This window comes from Panthera pardus, unplaced genomic scaffold (genome assembly GCF_024362965.1).
Source record: "Panthera pardus isolate Hobbes unplaced genomic scaffold, ASM2436296v1 HiC_scaffold_23, whole genome shotgun sequence".
NCBI lineage: Eukaryota > Metazoa > Chordata > Mammalia > Carnivora > Felidae > Panthera > Panthera pardus.
This window is the reverse complement of record NW_026526799.1, coordinates 958,179-975,244: the sequence shown is the minus strand read 5'-3', so window position 1 is coordinate 975,244 and position 17,066 is coordinate 958,179. Positions and strand designations below refer to the sequence as shown.

At 55.9% G+C, this 17,066-nt stretch overlaps 1 protein-coding gene and 1 long non-coding RNA gene across 3 annotated transcripts; one reads left to right on the top strand and one right to left on the bottom strand.

Annotated features, from left to right (window-relative positions):
• Positions 1-1,773: 1,773 nt before the first annotated feature.
• On the bottom strand, positions 1,774-12,873 carry ANKRD34C (ankyrin repeat domain 34C). Of its 2 annotated transcripts, none has more exons than XM_053888598.1 (3): positions 12,368-12,873; positions 4,563-4,769; positions 1,774-4,252 (listed from the first exon to the last, which is right to left on the bottom strand). In XM_053888598.1, exon 3 carries the CDS (start codon positions 4,208-4,210, stop codon positions 2,630-2,632), a length of 1,581 nt encoding a protein of 526 aa, XP_053744573.1. In that variant the 5' UTR covers positions 4,211-4,252; positions 4,563-4,769; positions 12,368-12,873; the 3' UTR covers positions 1,774-2,629. The 2 variants fall into 2 exon arrangements, with proteins under 2 accessions (XP_053744573.1, XP_019316017.2); XM_019460472.2 differs by lacking the exon at positions 12,368-12,873 and adding an exon at positions 5,414-5,528.
• LOC109273574 (uncharacterized) lies at positions 11,815-17,052 on the top strand. The gene is made up of 4 exons (XR_008416826.1): positions 11,815-11,943; positions 13,158-13,295; positions 13,609-13,822; positions 16,763-17,052. It is a non-coding gene; the product is annotated as an uncharacterized LOC109273574 (long non-coding RNA).
• Positions 17,053-17,066: the final 14 nt, after the last annotated feature.

Genomic DNA, 17,066 nt, shown 5'->3' with positions numbered 1-17,066 from the left:
GCATTCGGGGACGGACAGGTCACTCCGGCTGAGTAGCTACCACGTTTCGCGTTTCACCTGAGCTAATCGCTATGGATGTGCCGTGCTCGCTACGAGGATGAATCAGGCTTTCCGGTCTTGGCCGAAGGTTCAGACAAATGCTCGTGTGCAGCGCTGCTCCCCCACAGTTAGATGCAGGGCTTTCACCAGCACGAACGACACTTGGAGAGCACTGGCCACACGTGCATGTGCACACACGAGTGTGTGCGTGCGTGATGTGCTGACAACAGTGGTTGTCTGTAAGGTTCGCTCTGTAATGCTTCGGAGGGTTGTTTCTCTGCCGCTCATCGTGTGCCTTTGGTAGGAACCATTCGAGACTAAAGGGCCCTGGAAAGAACGTGGATTGTCCACACTAAACCAAGTCCGCGAGCCCTCGGTTCGTGCGAGCTTACGAGCTTTTCTTCCCTCCCTGAAAGGAACACAGGGCCACCGGCACTTCCGTTTGTGTTTGCCGGGAATCCTGAGAGCCCGACCACAGTCGTCCTACAGAAGCACAGTTCGAACGGCTTCAAGTGAGGGGCAGGGCCGAGCCAGCCAGACCGCGTGCGGCTTTGTGGGTCTTGACTTGTTCTGGCACCGCCTTCTCCTGGAGCGGCGGTGATCAGCCGAGGTGATGGCGCCCCCCAGCGGTCTGACCTTGTCTGGAGACGTTTTTGGTTGTCGCAATTTGGGGGAGGATGCTGCTGGCATCTAGCGGGTGGACCAGGACAGCCCCCACGGCACAGAACGACGCAGCCTAAAGTGTCAGTGCTGCCCAGGTTGGGCACAGGCCCGCCCTGGAGGAAGCATCAAAAAATGAACATTTGGCTTATCTGTGAGCATCGTTCGTCGTCAGCACTTTTGTTCAGGATGCCCCGGTAAGGGTCTAGCAAGTGTCGTCACAGAGACGCTATTGTACGAGAAGCGGATGTGGCAGAATTTACTGTACGAGTGTACTTGGGGCTCAGAATTACGGAACCACGGAGAAGCTCAAGGAGACACTTGAACTTTTCAGCTGGACTTTACTGCGTTCTGTGTAGGATATTATGTATAACTTGTAGATTCTGAAGCCTCAGAGGCCCGGAGATGTGCCGGAGACTGGGCGACCCCTCCTCACCCCGGGTGCAGCACAGGCACGTTCTGGCACCGGCCCCCACGCCCTTTCCAGGTGAAGCACTGCCAGCCCATTTTGCAGACAACCGAGTGGAGGCTTAGAAAAGCCGAAGTCCCCAAGCTGGGAAATGACGGAACAGAGTTGCAAACCCAGACCTCAGAGCCTCTACTCGTCCTCCATGGGAGGCGACCCCCAGGGACCACATTCTTCCAACCACAGAGCACACAAATCTGAGCAGCAGGAGGGAAAAATGAACGGGAAAACGACCAGGCCCGTCATCTGAAATGTGGCCCCGTCACACCAAGCGCGCTAAGTCTCTGCTTCCCTTCCTGGGTTTGCGCAACGGCTGGAAAGCGTCACCCGGGTTATCTCTACAAACCTCCCGCCGCGTAGACACTTCGGATAATTCGCAGAAACCGGATTTCTCTGGAGTTACCTGGACAAGAGCATGGGAGACGCCAGTCTGCACCCCCGGAAGTTTTGGGGCTACAACACCCGATCCAGTCCCCGCCACTCCCTCCAGCCTGAGAACCTCCCACTTGTGCTTTCCACGTGTGCGCGGCCCAGCGCTACGTATTGTTCTGGCTTTGGGTGGGGGGGGGTGTCACCGACCTTTCGGAAGAACAGGCAAGAAACAGGTCTATTCTGGAAACTGTATCACATTTACCTCCAAATTAATTACCAGACCCTGGCTGTGTTTTCCCAAGATTTTGGCACGGCTCGTGTCAGGGCAGGCGGATGAGGCCAATTTCACGTCCGACGCACCGATGACGACGGCACATCAGAATTTGGGGGACATGTAGTTGTATCTGGGGACTCGTAGCACAGCCAGATGAGCACGTGAACACAGTGCGATACGGGGGTTGGGAAGACCGTGACCGTGCCGAGCAGGACACTGCCCCATGACCCGGTGACAGGCAGCCAGAGCCCCCGTGATGGGAGGGGGGCCTCCCCCCCTTCCCCGCCTTCTGGTGCTTCTGATGGGGGCTCTGTCCCCCCTTCTCCGCCTTGGGCTGACACATAACACGCAGCTTGCCAGATCTCACAGCTCAGGGGCCAGTTTCGAGCTTTTGCACACATGACAAATTCTAAAGCCTCATTTCCTTTGTAGGCACTTTATAGATTTAGTACTAAGGGCATGCTTTCACTGCCGTCCTGGGATCTAAATTCTAGTTTGTCTGGCGGAAAGGAACTGATGTCAGGGGCCTAGATCACCGTACCAGCTGCGTTACTTTCAACCCCCAAAGGTTTCCTTCCTTTGGAGAAATTTATTCTCGGTAACCTCATCCCCAGAACCCAATTACCCTGGGCCCTTTTCAAGCAAACCCGTAACAACCCACGATCATTTCAGAAGGGAAGCGGGGCCCTGTTCCGTACCCTGTGAGGCGGCCCGCACAGCAGCACGGGGGGACGGGCGGGAGGAAGAGGGCCCACGCGGCTGCGTTGGTCCGGATTATGGTGCCTGTCGTCGGGTACGTGGAGACCCTCTGGAAGCGTCTAGGCCGTGATCTCCTCAAAGCCAGACAGCTGTTTCACATGCTCGACCTGCATGGAGTGCCTCCGGAGTAGTTTCTTTTGACTCCTCGAGTCAGCTCTCTTCGGTGAGCTGGGAGCCACGGGCAGCATGGATTTCAGGCCGCCGGCAAGTGGAGAAGAAGGTTTGCCGCCGGGCCTGATATCTGGGATGGGTGGGTTCAGATTTACGTTTAAAGGGGGAAGGAAGCCGGGCCTGGTGTGCGAGATGCGGTCCAGCAGCAGAGTCCCAGAACCTCGCCTTTCCAGAAGAGGCGGTGGCCTGGGGCGCGCCGAGCTGGGGGAGGTGCTGGGCGCCACGTCCAGGGACTCGCGGGAGCCGTGGAAGAGAGCCACGTGGGAGCCGTTCAGCCTCTTCCTCTCGAGGGGCCCTTTGCCCGACTCCAGGGAGACGGGATTGAGCTGGTCAGCCCCTGGCTGCAGATCGAAATCGTACGGGTCGTTTTCCAGCCGCTTGCGGGACACTGATGGACTGACTCCAGCCTTCTCCTGCTCCACAGGGAGAGTCCCTCTTCTGGCCACACGAGGGTGGGACGCCTGGCCCTTGTCGTAGGCGGCCTTCCAGGATGCGGGTGCCGGCGAGGCTGGGATCTTCAGAATCTGCTCTGTGAATGTGGGGAACAGGGCGGGGTCTTTGCCGTCGATACTGCTGGCTCTGGAGAGCGGCCCCCTTTTGGGGAAGGACACGTCGCTAATGCTCTTGATGACCTCACTGTCTGTGCCCGCGCCGTGGGCGTCGTCCTGACGCACGTTAGCAGCCAGCACGGACGGCGCAATCAGGCCCCAGGGTTCGGACTGGAGCCTCTTCAGCTGGGGCAGGCGGGCTCTCTTGAGGTTCCCAACTTTCCTGGTGGGTGACCCAGGCTCGTTGAGAGCCTTGGCGGTGTGGCAACCACTCGGATGCCCCGTTTGGACGCTGAAGAAGTCGTCCTCCCGCTCGCTGGGCGGAGCGCCCAGGCCCGGAGCCTTCAGTTCGACGTCCGAGGGAGACGCGCACAGTGGAGGTGACTGTCTGTCTTCCACTTTGGGTGACGGAGGGACGTTAAGGTACCGTTTGGCGGTTTGGGCGCCCGCTGATGACTTATCTGTCGTGATGATAATCACCTCCTTCCCTTTGGCTTTGCAGGCGTCGAGGAGATGTCTCAGGGCGTCTTTGTCATCCGCGTGTATCGCGTAAACCAGAGCCGAAGCCCCCGTGCGGTCCTCGAGGCTGGGGTCCGCGCCGTTCTCCAGGAGCAGGGAGACCACCTCTCCTCCGGCCCTCCTGATGCAGGCGTGGATGAGGGCCGTCTTGCCAGACTTGTCCTGGATATTGGGGTCCGCCCTGTTGTCCAGCAGGTACTTGACCATCTTGGACTTGCTGATGCTCTGCTGGTCCACGTGCTTGGTGATGCAGGCCACCATGAGAGCCGTCTCGCCTTTGTCATTGCTCTCGTTGATGTAAGCGCCCCCTTCCAGGAGGAGTCTGGTCAGCCTGAGCCTCCCCAGCCACACAGCCTTTAAGAGTGAGTTTCCGTCGGTTCTCAGTTCAGTGTCCTCCTCCATCGCGCTGGCCTCCGTGCCTCCGAGCCACCGCGGCGACCAGACCTAGCGAGGGAAGAAGAGAGAAGCATGGCGTGCGTTCTGGAGGCGCCCGGGTGCTGATGGTGCGGCTGTCACGGGGCTGGACGCAGTCCTGTCCCCGCCCGATCCCAGGTGAGGCCACCTCGGCCGCATCGTCCGGCTCGTCTGCGTCCGTCTCTTCATCTGTGATGTGGTGGGAGGGACGGGGACGGCCGCCTGGTGAAGCCACGCTGGGGGTTACGGGAGAGCGGACAGAAAACATCCACACAGGACAGCAGCTGACATAAACCTGGCAAGCGATCGCACACGCGGGGGCTGCCCGCCCCACACTCACCTCAAATGCCGCTTAGGAAACTCCGCTCCATGCCCACGGGCACCTGCGTCCCACGAGGGAAGGTGTGTGTCCCCCCGGGTCACTGCCGCAGCGCCGACATCGGGCAGCGATTCACACCCCATGGGTCACCTCGTAGATAGCGGATGCGCTGTCGTCCCAGGCGGGCATCCGAAAGGCCGGGAGGGAATCCACCAGAAACACGGGTTACTATCGCGATCGGGGAGGAAGCAGAGAGAGAATCATCGCAAAGCAAACTCAACCTCGCGGCAGCCCTGATGTCACAACCCTCCCCTCCTCCCCCTAGTCTTCCAGAATAAGGCCAAAGCACGGCCTCCCCGTGGGCAGGTACGAGGCGAAGGGCGGACCGGACCGCACGTCGCTCGCAGGCGACACAGGGCACAAAGCTCAGGCTGCAGCTTCCTCCGCGGGGGTGAGTCTGCGGCCGCCGAAGGCTTTTCCGCTTTCGTCCTCCCCGCGGCCGCCGCCCGGTTCCCGCAGCCGGAGCCTCCAGGCCGGGTGTTGCCGGAGAGCCTTCCCCGAATTCGGACAGGCGGGCCCCCTCCCTGGCCCAGGCGTCCGCCGGCACAGCCCCTCCACGCGGACTCCCGTCCCTCCTGCCGAGGAGGGGCCGCGGTTCCCGGGGTTTCTCGTCGCCCGGTGGGCACCACGGCTTCCCGACGCCACTGCCGCGAGCGGCGGCCAGTGGTTCACAACGTCCACCGGCCTGGAAGTCAGAGCCCGGCTTGGCCGAACGTGAGAGAGGGACTCACACCCCTCATTAGCGTTTCATACGTTCACAGACACTTGCCGTTTGTCTAGAAAGCCCAAACCGCACGCTCCCGTACACGCACGCGCGTACGCGCGCCTCGACGTCGCTCTCTTCCGAAGCCACGACGGCGGACGGTCCAGCTCGTCTCTCTGCCTCCAACAGCCGTGTGTCGGTGTGATCTCGTTGCTGTTGTGGGTGTTCCCGCGAGATCTTCTGCAGCAACGTGGCCACCGTGCGGTCGGGAGTCTCTGTCCCCCAATGCTTCCGTCTTCAGCCTCCTACGGGTCTGTGTGTGTGCGGGTGTGCACACGGGTGTGCGCATGCACGTGTGGGGTGTGCGTGCGGGTGTGCACATAAGTGTGAGCATGTACGTGTGTGTGTGTGTGTGTGCAGGGCGTGTGCACATGGTGTGTGTGTGTGTGTGTGTGTGTGTGTGTGTGCGCGTGCGCACACACGGGCGCTGGCCTTTCCCTTAGGCCCCACCATCCCTGCTCGGCACTGGCGCTGCGCACACAGGGTCAGGGTGTCGAGGTCTGTGTGCGGCCCTGGACGTTTGCAGCAGGATTTCCGGGCGCTAAATAACGGAGCGGGAATGTGCAGTGAGGGTGCGAGGTCTCCGCTCAGCGAGGGCCCTTCGTGTGCTGGCGCATCGCCCCCCAGGGCCACCAGGACTCCTGCACACACCATGCGTCCGTCTGTCCACCCAGGGCTCCCACGCCTGCACGCACCGTCTGTCCATCTGTCCACCCAGGGCTCCCGTGCCCACGTACCGTCTGTCAGTCTGTCCACCCAGGGCTCCCGCGCCCACACAGTCTGTCCATCTGTCCACCCAGGGCTTCCCTGCTCCCCGCACACGCCGTCCATCTGTCCGTCCACCCAGAGCTGTCCGCCCCACACGCACTGTCTGTCTGACTCTCAGACGCCCCGCTCGCTGTCCCCCTGAGCCGCTTTCTAACTGTGAGGTCTAACAGAGACCCCGCTCTGTTTAATTATTCACCACCCTGCAAACCTGGGCTCAAATGCTCCTTCCTTTCTAATCAAGAGAAAAACCACTCAAGGTGGAAGAGAGCCGAGTAGAGTTACAACCGGCTCAGCTCCAGGCTGTATGAACACCTCCCACAGATCACGTTCTTCCCCAGCCACGAATGGCCAGTAAGCACACAAACAGGTGTTCGGCTTCGTGGGTAGTCAAACGAAACCAAATCAAAGCCCAGTGAGATACCAGGAGGCACGTGTCCAAATTAGCATGGCTAAAATTAGCCAGCCTGGCAATGCCCGGGGAGGGACAGGAAGCAACGGGACCCAGTGGGTGGGAGGACGAGACCAACGCTCCAGCGGGTAATTCCGCACCCGGGTTCTGTCTGTGGGAGCCCGGAAAACACGGCCACAAAGTCCTGCCGTCCTAGCGTGCACACCGCGCGCCAGGGGCCAGTGCCCCCCCGCCCATCAAGAGGAGGGGTCGGCGTGTGACCCACAAGATGCGGCAGGAGTGACTGTGACTTTCGAGGCAGGGCCTCCGTGGGCCTCCCAGCTTCCAGTTTGCTCTCCTGGAGCCCCGCTGCCTCATAAAGACACATGGGCTGTCCTGCCGGGGAGGACACAGGGAGCCCCAGCTGACCGCGACCGTGCGGGCGAGGCCGCCCCGGACCCCTGATAGTTACAAGTGCAGGCAGGACCCCGGGGGGGGCAGCAGACATGCCCAGAGCCTGGTCCAAACTGCAGAAACACGCACAAACAAGTGGTTTTGGTTCTAAGCCACTCGTTTGGGGAAGGTTCGTTCATATCAATAATTACCGATAAATCTGTGCAGCGAAGCAGGTACAAAAGCGTTCCCGACAGCACAATTCACAAAAAGCAAAAGCGAGACATCCTGCGATGAAGAAAATAAAGAAATTGTGCCGTATTCATACACTGGGATGCTATACAACACTAGGTACTCTTTCTCACAGACTCACACTCACAGACCCCCCCCCCATATAGACATACACACACTCACACACACACACGGTTGATAACCGCATCTCCTGGATTCCTTGATACTTCGCCACCTTCTGTGCTGAGCCCTGGTGTGTTCATCTCCTGGCCCAGCCCCCTCCGAGAGCCTGGCCCCACCCCCCGAGCCCCCGGGGCAGGAACACTGTCTTCTCTCCCTCATCGGCTTCGGGGTAGTTGGAAGGAGGATGAGGAAGAGAAAAGGGGAAGGTCATGTGGGTGGACAATCGGGTCCTCTCTCCGTGTCGTGTGGGGGGCCGGCCACGTCCCTCAAGGTCGGGGGTGGGGAGGGAGGGGACAGCACGGGACATCTAGCTGGTGCCTGTCTCCCTTCGTTTGCGTCAGGGGCCACCTCCTGCCCGGAGCTCGGCCTCGTCCCTAACCCCCGCTGCTGAGGAGAGAACAGGGTGGAGCCCAGGCATCCTGGTTGCTCCCAGCCCATCTACAGGAATGACCTTCTCTGTGCGCGGGGAGCTGCTCCTCGTATAGCCTCCGGCCAGCCTTCAACGTGGCCTCCCAACGGAAGTTCCTTACGTGACACACACGCCAGGAAACAAACACTTGTGTGAGGACAGGACCAGACCAGACCCTTCGCTCTCCTGCCGCCCGCCGCGCGCCGCCTGGCAAGGCCTCGAGACCCACTCTCTGCCCCGGGGCCCACTCCCCACCTCAGGGCTTCGGCCACCGCCTCGCCTCCTGGCCCCGGTGGCCTCCTCTAGGCGTGCCCCCTCCCCACTGCGTCAGGCCGAGGGGCCCAGGCCCACACCTGCGCTCGGCTGACCGGGGACTCTGTCTCCCCGGAGGCCTCCAGGTGGCGAAGCCACGCAACACAGAAGCGTGGGCGCGTTCACGCTCTCCAGAGCGTATGTGGACCGAGAGCGCGTGGCGGCGGGAGGTAGGTACCAGGCAAACTCTTTTCCTTGTCTTCCGCCAGAGCCTGCTCTTGGCGGGTTCCAGGCTGCGGGTGGGATACGGTAGGTCATCCGCTCCCACAACCCAGCAAGCCGCGCTCGCTGGCAGGCCGTGGCTGGCTCAGTGCCGTGCCCCTCGTGTTTGCTCCGCTTGTCATTCCCTCACTCGTCCCCCCGCCCCCCGGGTCTCCTAACCCCATAAAGCGTTGATGAACTAGTTCGTGTCTGCTTATGACATGTGCACTAATTTCTATTATAACAGAGTAAGCCTTGACTGACACGCTGGGATTACCTGCCCACCCATCCATCCATCCACTCATTCATTCGCCACCATATAAATGTTGAGGGTCAATACACGTGCAAGGCATTAAGGACAAAAAAGCGTGTAGAATTCAGGCTCAGAAGGTCCGGCGGGAGGCCGGAGGTCACCTGGGAGCCCCTGAGAGATGAGGACGGTCAGAAGCGGCAGTGCGAGGACACTAAGGAAGCATGAAGCCGGAGATGTATTCAATAGTGACCGATCGGATGAGGGCATCAGCCAAGAGCTACGTCACTTGCATTTGGGCATTTACCTCCTGCTGTGTGTGCATCACAGACAAACGTCAGGAACACCTAATGCACGAAAGACCACGTGCCTTTCAGGGCTTCCCAGCCTGTCAGAGAGAAGGAAGCAATTCTGACCCAAAGGGGCTGACATGTGCCCAGAATTTTGAAACCCCGCGCACTTTGACTGCTCTGGGCACCATGTTTTAAAATTAGCAGCCCCCAAGTGGGTGTTTTTCTTCCCTGTGTTTCAGAAGAAGAGTTAACGGAGAAATGAGCAGAATGTGCCTGGTTCCTCTCCTCTTGTCCCCCACCCAGCCCGCCCCTTCTCCCGGTCACTCCTCACGGCTGTTTTCTGTCTCAACCCCACATCATGGGGCGGGCACGCCTTCCAAAGGCACAGGGACTGGAAGAGACACACCGAAGACTAAAATATCACCAACGCCGAAAAAAAATAAAACGATGCTTTCTCTGATGGAAGGGGCGGGTGGGTGGAAGTGATTACCATGTTCGTCCAGAAGCCCTGGGGCTATTTTACCGTCCACAGAATTATGAAAGTCTAAGATTTCCGAGGCTGCGAGGGGCCGTGTTGTCCAGTCATTCCCAGTTTAGAAATGGGGAATTTCAGGACAGATCGAGTCCTTTATCTTGCTGAACCCAAGCTCTCTGACTCCTGTGCTGCCCCACATCTTTTGCCTGAGCAGTGTAGACCAAGGCTGCCCAGTAATGGGCCAGGGGCCAAGTGCAGCCCACAGGGGCAGGTACGTCTGGCTTGACCGGCATAGTGTTTTAGTTTTGTTTCAGTTTGAATATTTTAAAATGGATCATTCATTGTTCAGTTTGGCAAAGGCCCTGCCACTCTCTGTAGTCTTACAACTGACCCAATTCATACATTCAGGCTACTTTCCTGGTCTTTGTAGGTATGTGGGTCTATGACACTGGGTGTAAAAGTAAAATGCTTGTGACACAAGTCATGATGCTGTGTCTGTGTTGTCCCCATCACCTCCTAGCTTCTTAACCTCTACAGGTTTGTTAGGACTCTCTGCTGAGCTACCAGATGGAGAAGCCCTTTGTGTAAGCTTTAAAGCAGGGTGTGCTTCTGCAAGCCATTATAAAAACGTAACTAACGGGGCGGCCGGAGGGGGGTGGTGCTCAGTGGCTTCAGGGTCTGACTTCGGCTCAGGTCATGATCTCACGGTTCGTGGGTTCGAGCCCTGCGTCGGGCTCTGTGCTGACAGCTCGGAGCCTGGAGCCTGCTTCGGATTCTGTCTCCCTCTCTGCCCCTTCTCCACTGGTGCTCTCTCTCTCTCTCTCTCAAAAATAAATAAATGTTGCAAAAAAATTTTTAAGTTCATATCTAAAAAAAAAGTGACTCACAATTATTTCAGTGCAGATAAACTACCATGTTTTGTCTCCTCCTCCTCGAGTCACCTTGGCATCGGATTTCCAGCTAACCTTGCCGTGTTTGGCACCGTGGTAAATCGGAGGATTGAGGCACTGCGTTTGGTTCCGAGTCTACCTGTATTTGACCCCCGTGGGAAAGGGAGGCAAAAGAGGAGGGTCCACCGGCACCTGCAAACGTCTGCAGAGCACCTCCTGTTCCCAAGGAAAGAACTGGGGACACACATGACCGTACTTAGAGGCCCAGGGTTTCTAGGACTTTATAATATTCATGCTTTGTGTTCTTCTTGTTTCTGGATGTGGCCTTAATCTTGTTTCTCCCCCACTTTCTCAATTTGTGTTTGTTTTTTTTCCAGTTGAAGGATGTGCTCTATTCACTGCAGTTTCAGTGAGATCAGCATCCCGCTGTGACCACGTTTGCACACGTAAGTTTGCACACAATTATATCCTAATGAATCTCAGCTACTTCTGGTATGTGTCCACCTGACCTCTTGTGTATCTTTTTAAACATCACTTGAAATTCTTTGTGGAACAAAATAAAAGATAATGGTTGAACATGTTTTCGGTTGATCACCCGGCTCCAGCTGGCACGGACGGCGTTTCTCTAGATGCACTTCAGGTCCACAATTGCCCCATAATCCAAGCTTCTGAGGGTGCACAGTCATGGTGGGGCTATGGCAGAGAAGCAGGCCACCCGGGTTCTAAGCTCAGCCCTGCTACAAGGTGGCTGTGAAATTAATTGCTAGCCAGCAGCATTTTGCCCAATGCACAGAACTCTGTCTCTGCCTTCCAAGATTGTTATGAGGGTCAAATATAGGCAATAGGTAAACACTCTTCAAAGTCCTGTAGATATTTAAAGGATTATCATGTTGCATTAAACTCGTCCAGGATCCTACCTCTGAGCCCTGATCTGGGGTACCCAACCCGCACCCCAGGGCCTCTGCCATTCATCACCCAACCTCTCCCTCTACTAACACCTGCTCCCCATTTCTGTCCTCTGCCTCCCAACCGCGATGGGCCATTTGCTGAGTTTTCCCACATACAGATCTCTTTGACCACCCTCCCCCACACGTTTGCAAGGGAAGCCTTATGATCTTAACCTTACAGATACAGAGCCTGCCGCGCAGACAGGTTGTGCGATCTTGCCCAAGCGCGTATGTTTGTAAGCTGTAGCTTGGATTCGAACTCTTAGTTCCTCTGAACCCAAGTTAGGCGCTTTCGCGGAGGACATTCTGCCGGCTCAGGCACACCTCCCCACTACCGCCACCTGGCGTGCGGTTTACAGGTGCAGCCACACCACCAAGTGGTCGCACAGACTCGGACTAGACTTGGCCTCCTCTGCTCCCATTTTCTGAGCCGCAGCACGCGGATAATGGCACACAAGCTCGCGGCGCGCGTAACAACCGCAGAACGCAGGTGGGGCGCTTAGCACAGGGCCTTGGCACAGGTGAGCGCTCCATAATGTTAGATCTTGAAGGAGTTTGGGTGCGCCTTTCAAAATCCAGGAGGCCACCGCGCTCGGCCGTAGCATTCGCGGCAGCTTGGGGATATTTTATACCCCGCCTCTTCCTTCTGCAGTCACGGGAAGCAGTTAGAGGCGAATCCGACGCAGAGCTCCGCGTTACCGTTTCCCCCCCGCCCCGCCAAGGGTGGGGGCGGCGGCCCGGGCTCTGCGCGCTGCCCGGCGCTGTCCGAGGTGCTGGACGCCGGCGGGGCGCGCTCCACGCCGCCGGCTCTGTGCGCAGCTTCCAGAAGGCCCTGCGCGGTAAGTGCGTCTCCATCCCTGCTCTGAAATGCTCGCCTTCAAACTCTTTACAATTTCTGGAGCATTCTCGGGATCACAACCTCTCACCACCCTGTCGATCCTCAGAGGTTTCTGCAAACATGTAAGCTTTGCTCCCCCTTCAGTGTCTGCAGAGATCCAGACGCCTATCACCCAGCCCCGCTCCGCAACCATCTCCTACAAAAATCCAGGCCCCTGCGCACCTCACCCCCACGCGTCAGTGCAAAAATGAAAAATGTAAACCCGTGTTCCACACCCTTCTCCCACAGTTTCCTGTGATAAAACCAGACTTCCCCCCTCCAGCCTCCCACTCCTGCCTGCGGCTCAACAGCGCGGGCTGACTTTCGGGGAGCGCAAGATCCCTCTCACATAGTGAGCCACCGGAGGCCCCTGCGGGTGCGCTTACCTGCTGGGGGTGCTCACCAAACGAGGCCACCTGAGTGCAGGCCACCGGTAGTGTCATTGCTCCAGAAGCGAAGTCAGGGGCCCTCGGCTTGGCTTCGGGTCGCTTACCGAAGGGCGCTGCCAGGCTGACCCGCGCGGGCGCTGGGTTCACGCCGGGCCTCGCGGGTCCTGTAGAATGACTTGCCCGGAACTTCAAGGCTCGTCAGTAAAGCCTCTGCGTCACCCCTCGCTTCTCCCAGTTCAAGCGAGAACACGGCAGTTTCTTTAAAGAGAAAGAAGGAGGCGTGGAAGACGACGGTCTCGCCCAGCTCTGGCTTGCAGGTCTCCTGCGCAGCCCGGCCCTGCGCGCCGTCCCGGGGCCCCGCCGGCTGGCTGGCGAGCGCTGCCGCCCGCCCGCGCCCCGAGCGCGGCCGTGTGGGCGTGTGCGCCGGGGAGGAGCGAGCACCGCGGGGGCGGCGGGGGCGGGCGGAGGCGCCCGCCGCCCCGCCCGCACCCCGACCGCGGCGGCCAGGCTCCGCCCCAGCCGGGTGGGGGCCCCCGGGCGTGGGCGCGGCGACCCCGGGGCCGGTAGAGGGGCGCGCGCGCCGCAAGCCTGACGCCGCACGTGCCGGACCCCGGGAGGGATCCTCTGCTGTCCACGCTGTTCCGCCTTCCTCGGGCTTCCTTCGTCAAACGCCCTGGGATCCAGGACGTCCGCCCACAGCGTGGGCGGGAGAAGACGGGAAGAGGGGGGCTGTGGCGGTAAGACTCAGGGGAGGGGGGGTGGGCTCGAGGATCTGTTTCCATCCCAGCCCCGCCCTTCAGCGCACCTGCTCCAGGTGCCCAGGACTCAAAGCACGTGGCATCGTATCTGCAAGGTGAGCGCGCCCGCGCCCCGGCTTCGCGGAGGCCTGCCCCCCCATGTCTAGGTGAAAACAAGCACGCGTGGGGTGAGTGTTTCCTACAGGAAAGGCCCTCCTCCTCCTTGGGTCAATCGTAGTCATTTACATTTTCCTACAAAATTGCCCACCTCGTTCACAACGGCGGACTCTCACAGCTACACCTGTCACCACCTTGTAATTTTTCATCTCTTCCAAACGTGTCCTTACACCCCCTTTCCACTCCGACATGGTTGCCTTTCCCCCTAGTAGTTTTGGTGTTTACTTTGTTGTGGTTGAATTACGGGATCTGCCTAAGTTCCATTTTGCGGCCTGTTAAAGGACCGATAAACTCAGAAAGCATTTTTCCTCCTACTCCTTGCAGGAAACAGTGAACGACTGTTCAACTGAAGGAAACAATGCGTGCTTTTGGATACATGCGTGCGAATACACCCGTAAAGTTCATGACCTATTACTACCCTCTACACCTGTACTTTGTACCGCAAGGCAGGACGGGATTGGTGAAGCTGAGCCAACTGCGGAGTCAGACTGCATGGACTGAAATCCCAACCCAACCACTTGCCAGCCGTGGATCTCTGGTGAGTCACTAACCGGTCTGTACCTCAGTTTCCACCTCCATAAAACTGAATTAATAATAGCATCTACTGTAGATGGAAGCCGCGTTTATGGTGAGCATGGCGGCACCTATCAAGTGGCCGAATCACTGTGCTGCACCCGAAACTAATACAACATTTAACATGTGTCAACTGTACTCGACCAGAAAAAGGAAAAAAAGAAAAGAAAGGGTCTGCTTCATCGGGCCAGGGAGGAGGGGCAGCTAACACACGTAAAATGTCCCGTGCTCTGCCTGGTAGACAGTCGGCGCTCTCTAGGTCTTAGCTGTGTTTGTCTACCTGATCCAGTAATATTCAAAGTAAACTGTTAGAAAGACTTTCGGGGTGTTTGAATTCACTTATTATTCAAGAAAAACGTATCGAGTTTGGGCCGTGTGACCAAATCTGCATTTTATTTTATTTTTTATTTTTATTATTTCACTATTTTATTTTATTACTTTATTTTATTATTTTTTATTTTATTTCATTTTATTTTATTTTTTATTTTATTTCATTTTATTTTTATTTTTTTAATTTTATTTCATTTTATTTTATTTTATTTCTGGTACATGCTGGAGACTGAGCTGTGAACAAGAAAGACAAGTTCTCTGCCTTCGTGGAGGGCCCTTCTAAAAATCTGGATTTGTCGGCATGTCTCTGGGCGTGTGTGTGTGTGTGTGTGTGTGTGTGTGTGTGAGAGAATCAGTGGTCTGCTGTTCCATGACCCCCGTTCACACAAAAGGACACGAGGCAAACGCTTTGCATGCTCCTCCAAATCCGCCTTCTGGTGGAGTCTCCGCCCCTTTGCCAGAGATGCACCCTACGTGCTAGACCCACTTGATTAACAACAACAATAACAATTTTCAAAAAATAAGCCTTACTAGTAGTAGCAGAAAAGAATCCCCACTGTAGGCAATGCCTCCTAGCCTGAGACCTCCAGGAACACACTTGCAGGTGTATAACTGGACGGGACGCATTGGGCATCTTAGCAAGAAGGTGCTAGAGCGTGCTGCAGAATTAGGGCTTTGGTTGGGAGGCTTAGGGGAGGGTTTGCTCCACTCTTAACAGAGGAGAATCACGTCAGACAGTATTCTGACACCACAAAGAACATTAGAAAGTGATCCTTGGTGCCATGCTTCCCACGCACTGTTTTTGTTTTTCTGTTTGTTTTTAGAGATAATTGACATATAACGTATTAGTTTCAGATGCACAACGTCATGATTCAGTATTTGTATGTACATCTTGCAAAATGATCACCACGGTAATCTGATTAACGTCCATCACGTTACATAGTTACAATTTTTTTCTGGTGATGAAAACGTCTAAGATCTACTCTCTTAGCAACTTGCAAATATATGGGGGTGCCTGGGTGGCTCAGTTGGTTGAGCGTCTGACTTTGGCTCAGGTCACGATCTCATGGTCCATGAGTTCAAGCCCCACACCGGGCTCGCTGCTATCAGCCTGTCAGCACAGAGCCCACTAAAGATCCTCTGTCACCCCCTCTCTTCCCCTCCTCTGCTTGCGCTCCCTCAAAAATAAACATTAAAAAAATAGCTTCAAGTAATAATATAGAACCTATTACTAACCATAGTCCCCATGCGATACATCACATCTCCGTGACTTATTTTGTAGCTGGGAGTTTGTACTTTTTAGCCTTCTCCCGTTTTGCTCCCCACCCCATCCTGTGTCTGGTAATCACCAGCGTCTTCTCTGTGTCCATGAGTATACACTCCGTTCCAAGCCAGGGCAGGGACAGTGTTTATTTCCCAGCCTGAACGGGTTCCCTGCACAGAGTACACTTTTGGTCAGTCACTGTCCGTAGGGAAGACAGACTCAGAGGTCAATACTGAGCTGCTTGGCTGGAGCTGTAAGCAAGGAGCCTTAAGTCCTCTGATTCACTGTCTGTACACAGATTTGGAGGCTATGTTCTAGAGCCATGAGGCGTTTTCCCAAGATCACACAGCAAATCAATTCCAGGTCTACTAGGTCTCTTGAGGTCGGTGTCGTGGGATTGGATGTGTTCCAGGCTATTACACATTTTTAAATAACTTTTACTAGATTGTTATTGTAAGTGTGTTATCGGTATTGCCTAGAAAATACAGATAAGATATGGACATGTTCTTCCAGTCCTTTTAGCCCACCTTTAATGTTAAAAAAAAAAGTTTCTTTCAAATGCGTTTATTGCACATGTAAATCGGATATGCTTTTTGCAGCAAGTATCAGAACGCCCGTCTCAAACAAAGAGGGACTGATCTTCTTACACAACAGCATGTCTGAAGGTGGGCCACTGCTGATGATGGTTCAGAGGTTCAAAACTCCCAGGGCCAGCAGTTGATGCCTGTGGCATCCCCCTGGAGTTTTCCAGAAGGCTGCCGTCAGCTCAAGCCATAACATCCACATCCCAGACAGACCACTGGGAAGGAGTGGAGGCAATCACATCTCTCCTCTTATCCGAAGGGCAAGCCTTTCCCAGAAGTACATCGCACAGCCGGGTTCTCCTTGAATCTATTAGAAATGGGACAAATCTGAGGACGCTGGGAAAACGGGAAGCCAGATTGCTATGATTGGCTTAGATCAAGAGATGCTTCCTTTCCTTGGTCTGGTCTAATGCCAGATCGGAAATGAACAATACGACTGTCACAGTGCTTGTTATTAAACACTCGGGAGGTGCCGATGAGCAAGAAAAAGAGGCTGATATAATATTTATAATACACAAGTGTAATTTGTAAAACTAGAATTAAACAACAGAGTACGCTGTGTTAGTCTCGTTTCCTTAAAAATCAGCTACGAAGCCATCCATCTAGAGGTCTGTTCCTCTGTGACTTATTTCCACACGACTGCGAGTTCTTCTACTGCCTTGTCAGTGGCTGCGTGAGACGTGAGTGTGCGCGTGAACCGCAATACCTTTAACCAACTCTGTTTCAGATGTGACGCTCTCCCGTGGCTTCTCTCTGTCGTAAACCACACTCCGGTGAAGGCCCTTTCGTCGGTCTTTTTCAAATTTCAGAATTATTTCCTAAGAGCAAAATACTTGAGGTTCCCGAGGGAAAGGTATGCAAAACTTTACCATTTGCATACAGAGTGCAAAGGGCTGCTCCGTGAAGGCCGTGCCACTTTTCATTACCCCTTGCTCATGGCTAAGTGCATCCTTCACCTTATGAGATCTCATTGTTGAAGAAACTTGCTAACGTGATAATTAAAAATGTATTAGGTCATTGTTCTCGTTTGT

Bases quoted from the DNA above. Each gene is read 5' to 3' on its own strand.
- ANKRD34C (XM_053888598.1), bottom strand. From the start codon at position 4,210: ATGGAGGAGGACACTGAACTGAGAACCGACGGAAACTCACTCTTAAAG.